General features: G+C 41.5%; 1 protein-coding gene across 2 annotated transcripts in view; it reads right to left on the bottom strand.

Annotated features, from left to right (window-relative positions):
* Positions 1-8,742: 8,742 nt before the first annotated feature.
* LOC140342852 (bromodomain-containing protein 3-like) overlaps positions 8,743-11,235 on the bottom strand; it is a 45,644-nt gene continuing 43,151 nt past the window's right edge. Inside the window, exons 12-13 of one of the 2 annotated variants that reach the window (XM_072429221.1) lie at positions 9,705-9,825; positions 8,743-8,930 (exon numbers count right to left, since the gene is read on the bottom strand). In XM_072429221.1, coding sequence (XP_072285322.1) covers positions 8,810-8,930; positions 9,705-9,825 — 242 coding nt within the window. In that variant the 3' untranslated portion in view covers positions 8,743-8,809. The remainder of the gene's footprint in view (positions 8,931-9,704; positions 9,826-11,235) is intronic. The other variant, XM_072429220.1, reaches the window with a different exon arrangement.

Genomic DNA, 11,235 nt, shown 5'->3' with positions numbered 1-11,235 from the left:
CATATATATATAGTGACACCAAGGCAGTATTGGAGGTGGAAGGGAGATATATTTGCCCAGGATTCCTCTTTTATGTGAGGTACATTTGCCCAAGATTCCTCTCCTGTGTGAAGTAGCAGGTGGAAGACTCTCACCTGTGAGATAATTAATGAAGAAGCACTAAGGGTGGGCATATAACAGAGCCAGGAGCTCAGTAAGTAGCTTGGCTTGGAGAGACACAGACAGGGGTTTGTGTCAGTGCAGCTCTATTTGGAGAGACACAACCAGGTGGACTGTGTGAGAGAGCTCTGCTTGGAGAGACACAGCCAGGTGGACTGTGTGAGAGAGCTCTGCTTGGAGACAGACAGTCAGTCTGTGAGGAAGCTCGGCTGAGAGACTCACAATGTTAGTCTGGGTGAGTGAGCTGAAAAGTGAGCAGAAGGTTGCTGAAAGCTTGCTTGGTTTTGAGCTGACAGGGAGATGCCCTCCAGCTGATAGACAGGGATGTCTGATGTATAGTAAATGCGGACAGGCAAGGTTTTCTTTTGCTGTTTTGGTATTTTATCTGCAACCTTCAATAAACCTGGCTGCAAGCCAGCTTAACACTTATACCTCGGTGTGATCTGAGTTGGATGAACCAGACAAGTGTCCTTTGACCCCTGCAAAGGCGATCCTGAGCGTAACCCCTCACAAATGGTGGAGGATGCGGGCAACACAGTAAAGTCTGAAAATGGATGACGTGGTAAAGGCCCTGATACAGTCTGCGGCAGCCCAGCAGGAGGCAACCGGAGAACAGCAGCGCACAAATGCAGCTCAGCAAGAGGCAACCAGAGAACAACAGTGCACAAATGCAGCCCAGCAGGAGGCAACCAGAGAACAACAGCACACAAATGCAATCCAGCAAGAAGCCAACCGCTTACTGTCTGCACAGCTGGCCACCCTCAGAGAGGCCACGAATAAAAAACGCCAAGTCTTGCAGGAAGTGTTGCAGCTTGTGGATCTGGTGGAGCGATACTCTGCGGCTGAGGATCTGGTAAATCACTCTAAGCCCTCAACCCCACGGATCCAAAGAGTTCCTGGTAAGACTGTTCTGGGGTGTAAGGGAGCTGGGAGAAATGTGAAGACTTTTAGTAAAGAAGATAATGAGACTGTGGGCTCAGGAAAGCCCAAGGTGTATAACAAGGGGTATAATTTTGGACTAAACAAAGGGCTTAGAAGATGTTTTCGGTGTAAGGAGTTGGGACACATTGCAGTGAACTGTCCGAGGACTACTAAACATATGCAATGTGATGTTGCCTTTCTGAAAAACCGCATGTCTATGTTTGCGCAGGTGGTGTGTACTGCGGCAGGTTCCGACAGTGCAGAAAAAACATTTGTGTGAATGAAAAAAATGAATGAATGATCAAAGTGTGTCTGCGCTGCTAGACTCAGGGAGTGTAGTGACTCTGGTGGAAGCAGGCCTCATAGGCCCCTCTGACAGTAAATCAGACATGTTCACTGTGACTTGTGTGCATGGGGATAAATGTGAATACCAGACAACCCTTGCTTATATTACAACTCCGTATGGGTCAGTACTACATAAAGTTCGATTAGTTCCACCACTAACGCATGAGGTTATTCTTGGGAGGGATTTTCCACATTTTTTGAAATTTTGGGATTCCAAGTTGGAACTAAAAAGAGGTGCACTGCAGATATTTACAGCCTCTGATATAGGCCCAGAACCATTAGAGGATCCCTCATTAGGGGAGGTAGTTGAGGTACCGGCAGATAGCTCCACCCCTTTTCCATTTTCTGTTATGGCAGGAGACCTAGATGAGTCAGTGTCAGAGACTGAGAATGAAGAGGACAGAGTTGGTTTGAAAGTTACCTGCAGTCCTTCCCCAGCTCCTCAGGAAGAGAACAGCGAGATTGAAAGTGATAAGAAAAAGTTTGAGGCTATACCTGTGCTTGAACCTAAAAAGGAAGTAAAGGAAAGGCCTGCTACAAAATCAAGAAACTCCAGTAGAAGTAGACATAAGCATAGGGAAGGTAGTAGGGAAAGAGAAAAGGCAAGGAGTAAAAGTATTGACAAGGACAGGATATCAGCAGCCATGCCAATTGTTAAGGAACATATGGAACAGGCTCAAGGAGTACAGAAAATGATTTATGATAGGGGGAATTGGGCCAAGCAGCAAGAGAGTGAAAATAAGGAAGATGGTGATGAGTCTAAAGAAGAGAAAATTCCCAGCCTTGTTTCAGATGCAGCTTGTGAGAAACCAGTGGAATCCAGAGGTGATGTCCCAATTACAGTGCTCTCGGGTGAAGAAGTGCTTGCTGAAATAAGTGTCCCTGTCTCATGTGCAGTAAAGGCTATAGAAAGTATCGTTGTGTTAACTGAGATTGGAGTTGAATAAAGTATTCCTGAAGTGACTGATACGGATACTTCTATATCATCTGAGATGGAAGCTGTTGAATGTGTGCCTGTGTTGGCTAGGGAAAAGTTTCCTTTTAATGAAGTCGAAGCTTATGGATGGGATCCTGTTTCAGCTGAGACAAAAGAACAGCCGTAAGGGCAGGACGAAGAAGCTGAGCCATTGGTGGCTGAGGAAGGAGATGTTGAATCTGATGATGAGGAGAATGAAGGAAAAAAAGAGAAAGAGGAAGAAGTTGGCACTCTGCAACGGGGCTTGGCCTACCAGTACAGTAGCAAGCACAATAGTGCCATATCTCGCTTCACACAGTCTACTGAAGTCCTAGAGAAAAGAGGGGCTCTACTTCAAGAGCAGTTGGGAAAAGCTGCAAATGAATTCACTGAGAAAATTCAAAAGGAAATGGATGAATTGAAGGGGCTTATTCCAGACATCCCGGAGAAGATGGGACCGTCCAAAGAAGCCAATGAAAGTGTCTCTGTTTCCCAAAAGGTGTGGGAAGAGTTTAGTAAATTAAGCGAAGTAAAGATTGGAAAAGCTGTCCCTATTTGCCAAAAGGTGCATGAGGAGTTTTGTAAATTAAGCCAAGTAAAGAGGGAAGAAACCATCACTGTTGTGCCTGATGAACAGGATACTCAGAAGCATGTTGGGGAAGGAGTTGCTACCCCAGTGGAAGGGAAGGCTGAAAACGTGCGTGGAAATAGGAAGCCTCCAAAACGGACAAAAGTTAAAAAGAAAAGTGTAAAGAAAACTTTCCAATGGGATCAGTGCAGTTATAATTGTCCCAGAAGCTCAATATTGGATTGTCACATGCAGAGGCATATAAGAACTCGTTCTGGGGACAAGCAATAAGAATGCTATGTTTGTCATGTTCGGTTCACACAGGGTGGTCCCAGGAAAATGCACATACTGCGAAAGCCAAGTGACAAGAGTGTAGCTACTGCCTCAGAGGCTGTTGTTGGCACTAAAGATGCAGTAATTCACAGAATAATTGGAGTGGTTGATAAGACCAAGAGAGCAGTGTATGACAGTGAGTAGATGACCAAACCTGTTGTAAATGGAAGCATCAACACTGTGCTTGGGAGCCGTGCAGTGTGCAAAATGAGCAGCGTGTTGATACTGCACGTACAAAGTCTGTTAGTTGTGTGTTTTGCCTAGAAAGGGAAAGACAGACAGCTGGTCTCCCAGAACAGAGGGTTTTTTCTGAAAAGCCCTGGGAGACACACCTACTGAAAGTACAGGCAGTGATTGAGGATGAGGAGAGCAGGGTTGACTGCGAACCCCAAGAAATGTAGCATTGGTGTAGAAGAAGCCAAGTACTTGGGTTACATTATTGGGAGAGGTGTAGTCAAGCCCCAAATTGCCAAGATTGAAGCCATACAGAACTGGCCACAGACTGTAAATAAGAAACAAGTAAAGGCATCTCTGGGGATTACTGGCTATTATAGATGCTTCATACCCAATGTTGCAGCTATAGCAGTTCCCTTAACTGATCTCACCAAGGGAAGCGGGTCAGTGATGATAAAGTGGAACAATGAAGCAGAGGAGGCGTTTCAGACTCTAAAGCAGGCTCTTTGTTCCCAACCAGTATTGATAACCCCTGACTTTAAAAATGAATTTGTGGTACAGATAGATGCTTCTAACTCAGGAATAGGGGCAGCGTTGTCACAGAATATGAATGGAGAGGAGCAAATTCCGTGCTTTACTTGAGTCTGAAACTAAATAAGCATGAGAGGAACTACGCAGTTGTAGAGAAGGAGTGTTTGGCCATCAAGTGGGCTTTATGATCATTCAAATATTATTTGTTGGGTCGGAAGTTTCGGTTAGTCACTAATCATGCCCCTCTGAAGTGGATGAACCTAAAGAGGGAGAAAATGGCAGTGACAAGGAAACGCAGAGGCGTTGTCACCTGTGCACTGTCTGTTGGTTTCAGTTGCTCAGTCCCACGGGCCTGAGCAGAGGGGGGGTATGTGTGACACCAAGGCAGGGTTGGAGGTGGAAGGGAGATATATTTGCCCAAGATTCCTCTCCTATGAGATATATTTGCTCTAGATTCCTCTTTTATGTGAGGTATATTTGCCTAAGTTTCCTATGTGAAGTAGCAGGTGGAAGACTCTCACCTGTGGGATAATTAATGAAGAAGCACTGAGGGTGGGGATATAACATAGAGCCAGAAGCTCAGTCAGTAGCTTGGCTTGGAGAGACACAGACAGGGGTTTGTGTCAGTGCAGCTCAATTTGGAGAGCCACAGCCAGGGGTCTGTGTGAGTTCAGCTCTGTTTGGAGACACAGCCAGGGGGACTGTGTAAGAGAGCTCTGTTTTGGGACACAGCAAGGTGGACTGTGTGAGAAACTCTGCTTGGAAACACAGACAGTGGGTCTGTGGGGAGCTCTGCTGAGAGACTCAGAAAGTCGGTCTGGGTGAGTGAGCTCAAGTCAGTCGGTGTGAGTGAGCCCTGCTGGAGACACAGACAGTCGGTCTGTGAGGAAGCTCAGCTGAGAGACTCAGAAAGTCAGTCTGGGTGAGTGAGCTCAAAAGTGAGTAGAAGGTTGCTGCAAGCTTGGTTTTGAGCTGACAGGGAGATGCCCTCCAGCTGATAGACAGGGATATCTGATGAAGAGTAAGTGCCAGACAGGCAAGGTTTTCTTTTGCTGTTTTGTTATTTTATCTGCAACCTTCAATAAACCTGGCTGCAAGTAAGCTTAAGACTGATACCTTGGTGTGTGATCTGAGTTGGATGAACCAGACAAGTGTCCTTTGACCCAAGCAAAGGCGATCCTGAGCGAAACCCCTCACAATATATATATATATATATATATATATATATATATATATATATATGAAATATGGAGAGACACAGACAGGGGTTTGTGTCAGTGCAGCTCTATTTGGAGAGACACAGACAGGGGTTTGTGTCAGTGCAGCTCTATTTGGAGAGACACTGACAGGTGGGCTGTGTGAGGAGCTCTGCTTGGAGACACAGTCGGTCTTGTGAGGGAGCTCGGCTGAGAGACTCAGAAAGTCAGTCTGGGTGAGTGAGCTGAAAAGTGAGCAGAAGGTTGCTGAAAGCTTGGTTTTGAGCTGATAGGGAGAAGTCCTCCAGCTGATAGACAGGGACATCTGATGTATAGTAAGTGCCGGACAGGCAAGGTTTTCTTTTGCGGTTTTGTTATTTTATCTGCAACCTTCAATAAACCTGGCTGCAAGCCAGCTTAACACTTATACTCGGTGTGGGATCTGAGTTGGATGAACCAGACAAGTGTCCTTTGACCTCCTGAGCGTAACCCCTCACAATAAATAAATTATATATAATATAGTGCACCGTACAACAAACCGCATACAACAGCTTTTATTTTTTTTCCTTGTCTCCAGTTTTACAAATAACCCGTTATTAAGGAGTTTTTTTTTTTAATGTTTACATTACTCCACATTCTGTCTGCAGTAACACTTGTATAATTAAATAGGTGTAGCTTGTTTTTGGTATAAAAACACAATTCTAGATGAATTCCAGAATGGTAAATTGAATCTACTAAAACTATAAAAAATTGCACAAGGAAAATAATTTTGCAACAGCAGCACCAGCAAACAATTTATAAAGTTCAAATGCAACCCACATTGTATTAAAGGTTTCTGATAGATTGTGTTTAAACCGTTAAATCATCTTATAAGGATTTAATTGCCGTCTATGTCCCCACTGGAATTATTTCCTGTTTTGGTGACCACAAAAGGTATGAGGTAAAATGAGGACAGCGACAGAAAATAAAACCAAACAAAGGATCTATTAGAACAGCACTTAGCTTTTAAATTATAATGGACACCATGAGCTGGAGTTGGGTTTTAACAGGTAAATTTTGATCTGGGACATCTAAGAGAAATGCTTATCAAGGTAATACATTTTTCCCCAAGATAAAGCCCAACTCTAGCTTTTTTTAAATTTTAAGTTTTGGGTAAAGGAATAGGGTAATAACTCCTTTTTTTGTTTGGGTCCCAGATGGGAATATTTCTTCTTTCAGTTCTTCTAACAGGCTATCACAGGGACAAGTAGGATTAGGAAATGTATTCAATGGGGACAGCGATAGCAACATTTGTATTTCTTGCACTGCAGGTCCCGTACTCTACTGTAAAAAGACAAACCCTTTTTTTTGTATGTGCCCTATTGTCTCAGCAAAACCCCTGCATTACATTTTTTTTTGTTCTTGTTTTTAATTTATTCAGGATATCTCCACCAGGCATGATAAAAACATGATAATGGGTTCTAACCTTTACCTGCTTTATCCAAAACTAAAATATTTTAGTTAATCATAGGATAAAACACTGATCACTGGTGAATAGAAGATAAATTCATACAACATAAAACATTAGATTATATGCTTCATACATACTATTTACTGCCAATGTATGAAAGAGACATGTACTCAAATTGATTTACCACATTTTTATCAATGTACAGTGATCCAAAAATATCATACTAAGGGTCCTGAAATGCTTGGGCTGACAGCTGTAATTCTGCAGTTTGTGAGGGTAAAGGTCTTCAGCTTTGTGCACAATTTGTATCTTAGGCTACGTACACACATGCAATGGCTCAGGGCCAATATCGGAAGAGAATCTGGCGCGTGTGCAGCGCTTGCCGTCCATCTTCTGAACAACCATCCTGGCGGACGACGAACGATCGTAATGCAAGTGAAGGGGAGACAGCGCAGCGGGGTGCTGCTCTGTTGTTCTCCCCTTCCCCTCTCCATAGAGCAGAAGGGTGCTGTATGTATATGTTATTTTCCATGGTATTGGATACGTGCAAAACTGACAGCAGATATGCTTAAGTGTACCGAGCCTTGCTTTCTCGCTTGTATAAACATGGTGCCTTCAAACATGCTTTCTTTAACCTTTTAAGCTCATCCCAGTTTAGCTTACAGGCAGTATCTATGGAGAAGTAAGGTAAAGCAGCCACAGATTCATGCTGATCAGAGGGGGAACAATGGGTGATACATTTCTAACCGGTCCAATACTACTTTAAAAGAACAGGTGGCTAGCCAACTTGGGGACTATTCAAGGATGCAAGAAATTGTGATCTCATGTTTATAGCCGCGTATACTTTGATTTATTTGCTTTGTACATTAGCTACCAATTCTATTATTCTAAACACGCTAATAAAATCAGTACTGCACTTTAAGAAAGCTGACTGAAGTTAAAGACTTGAAAATATTTCCAAAAGCTGGTACTTTTTAGCATTTCCAAGCTCAGATTAAATAAGGTATATGTGCTTAGAGCCATTTTGGGGGAGGGGATAACCATGCACACACACCATTAAAAAAAACGTAATAAAAAGACCATTCTTAAAAATTCCCACCCAATACATTAGGTTACAATATTCTGATACTCAGAATATAGTGAGCATAGCACTTAAAATATACAAAAATGGATTAAAAAAAAAAACTATAACCCTGTCTGAAATATTAGATTAAATTGCCCAATCCATAGCTACATATTTGAAAGAGTTAAAGATTCTAATTAGAAAAAAACATTTATAAGAACACTGGCATTGTAAGAACAGATAAAACGAAATAACCTTGTATTGAACTACAGAATAAAAGGTACAAATCTCACAGATGAAAAAGGATTGTCAAACTCCCAAAATAACTTCTCTAGAAGAAGCCTGTTGAGCACAAACCACACTCGTCACTAAAAAGGTAAAAGTGTAAGCCTTGCTTGCCAAATTACAGTTTTTTTTGCTACATGTTTTGTCCCATATTTCATTCTGCAGATTTACAAAAAAAAGTTTCTGAAAAAGTCAAATGGTTAATAAATAGCATATGCAATATATACATGAAAGCAAAGAGAAAGGCTAGTGGAATGTGTAGCTGAAAGTTAACCTCACCAGATATACATAGAGTATAATTCCCATAACATCAGTTACAACTTACAAGTGCCTTGTGCATATTTTGCCACCTAAATAAAAAAAACAAAACAAAACAAAAAAATAAAAAAAAAACGTCTCAATCAGAAAACGTACTATGTGAGATGTAACAGAGTAAATTTCCAAAGTTGAAGGGCATATGAAATTTGTTGGTAGCGAGTCCATTTGTATTAAGTTCTGCCATATTTTGAGGAACGCAATTTAGACCTAACCGGTAAAAGAGGCATCAGAACCAATTTAAACTCTCTTTAATTATATAAAGTAAAATTTTGATAAAATCTTAAAGCAACAGGGCCCTCTGCTTGCTGGTTATTGCTGATGCCTGTTTGCCAAACTGGAGAATCTTCTATTTTTTTTTTCTTCTTTAAAAAATAAAAATAGAAATTTTTTTCCTTCTTTTGTGTTTTTCCTTTTCTTTTAAAACTACTTTTACTTTTGTTGAACATCAGACAGAGAAACTGAGGAAAAGGACAGGATTGTGTGAGCAGTTCTGATTTCTACATTAAAAGTTTTACTCAGAGTCACTGCTGTCTGAGCTAGATCCGCTTGAGCTGCTGCTTCCAGATTCTGAAGAGCTGCTACTGCTGCTTAGTCGGGATGGACCTCCAGCTGTTTCAGAACCAGACTTCTCTGCAAGATAAAAAAAAAATTAAAACACTATTACATCACACTGTTATTACTAATGTACTAGGGAAAAAGATCTGCAGTGAGTTTATTAAATCCTGCAGAGGGTGCACTGCAAGATGAAACCAAGATCAACCTTTACCAGAATGATGGCAAGAAAAAAAAAAAAAAAGTATGGAGAAGGCGTGGTACAGCTCATGATCCAAAGCATACCACATCATCTGTAAAACATGGTGGAGGCTGTGTGATGGCTTGGGCGTGCATGGCTGCCAGTGGCACTGGGACACTAGTCTTATCCATGATGTGACACAGGACAGAAGCAGCCAAATGAATTCTGAGGTGTTCAGAGACATACTGTCTGCTCAAATCCAGGTAAATGCAGTCACATTGATTGGGAGGCGTTTCATAAGGGGGGGGGGGGGATAAATAACTGGCATGTAATATCAACGTTGGGTGTCTACTGCTTAACTGCCCACTAACAATCTCCAGAACTATTACCAGAACAGCATTAATATTCATGGTCAGCACCAAGTGTGATTGCAGAAAGAGAATGCAACGTGCGTGTTTTACACATACAATTATTATAAAAGTGCATGTGGCTTCAAACCTGCCTGCCAGCTCCTAAATTCTACAGATTAGTACAGGTCAGGATTACATAGTGAAATAGCATCATCACATTAGATGACAAGCATTTCTGTTGCCTAATATTCTACAGGATGAATATGTCAACCACCTTATTTCTAGGGCTGATAGTACTGAGCGTTTACTGGAGTTCTGTAGCTTTTTTTGTGGGTTTCTTGTTATTTAATTGGCCGCTCACATCCTGGAGTCTCTTCTCCAACTGCTTTTTCTTTTCCTGAGCCAACTCTTCCTTGGACTTTACCGCTTGCTTCTTCCCCGAGGCTGCTGGGAATGGGAAGCAATCAGCCAGACGCCAACATGAGAGGTTTTTGTACAACCTCCAGAGCAGTGTTTGCCAACCCTGCTCCTCAAGCCTCCATGACAAAGTGCACATTTTAAGGATATCCAGTGACAGGTGGGTTTAACAGAAATTTTATCACAGACACCTGCGATAAGCAAAGAATATCCCGAAAACCTGACCTGTTGAGGGGGGGGGTGGCTTGAGGATCAGAGTTGGAAAACACTGCTCTAAAGGGCTCTAGTGAGGAATTCTTGCGACTCCCAACAGGCCAAAGTTTAGCCATCATTGCTTGAGCACAGGAACATTGATCAAGGCAGCTAAACCAACTCCTGCCTCACAACCTCTGCTCATGCAATCATAAGCTTAAGACTGAGGGAAACTTTCAGCATTCAAGTTTCTAATAATAAAAACAGCTAGTAATTACTAGCAATAAATAGTAACAACAAATAATTTTTCCTATGATTGGGAACACCTCAGAATGGTTAATACTTTACTGGAGGAAAGTAATGAATAGAAGGGCAAAAAAGCATGGATATGAAAGGCAGTGGGATAGCTAAACTGCCATAAAATGCTTCAGGCCTGGCAAGTGAAAAAGCCAGCAAACTTCCACCACTTTGCAGAATGTGTCTTAACTATCCACAACTGCAATCATCTGTAGCAAAACCTTACCAAACGCATAAAGGGCCTAAGAACATCACAAAATATTTGTTAGAAAAGTTTCCATATTTGGCAAAACTTGATAAAAGGTTTAGAAAGTTTGATTTATTATAATGTGAACATTTGGCCATATATTATTTTTGAGCAGAATTGGACAAGCTGCATGGAAAATCATAACTGCAGCAGAAGACCAACAATTTGTTTTTGGCATCTTAAGACAGTTGTCACTAGAACATTGGCCTCTATTAAATATTTTCCCTCATCTCTTGCTTTAATAAAATGGTAAAATTTACTATTCCACTTCAATGTGCTTTCACTGACAGCTGTTTCAAGGATAAATAGAAGCGTAAATCTTAGTAGGGTGAACAGAGTTCCTGTTTTTTAATCTGATGTGGATGCTCCTATAGTGAGATTCCACTTGCTACATCTTGACTCTTCTTGTGCCTACCCATATTATAAAAACAGCAGCAGGGATGGTAGGAACCTCTCCTAATAGCCACAGCAAATGTAATGGCTTGGGAACTCAAAGCAGAGATCCCACCGAAAGATAAATTGTCAGGTGGGTTAAATCTTATCTATCCAAAACCAAAAGAGATGACCTTTTAAAAATATTTTTATTGCTTTTACCTGTTTAAATGAAAAAGTCCTTGAGCAAAGATATATATTATTAGCTATGAATATAGCAAATACAGCTGCCTATACTGTGTTTCAATGTTGTCATATTCTTTATGCAA

This window comes from Pyxicephalus adspersus, chromosome W, assembly GCF_032062135.1.
Source record: "Pyxicephalus adspersus chromosome W, UCB_Pads_2.0, whole genome shotgun sequence".
NCBI lineage: Eukaryota > Metazoa > Chordata > Amphibia > Anura > Pyxicephalidae > Pyxicephalus > Pyxicephalus adspersus.
Note: the sequence above shows the minus strand (reverse complement) of the source record. Positions and strands in the feature narration are given on the sequence as shown.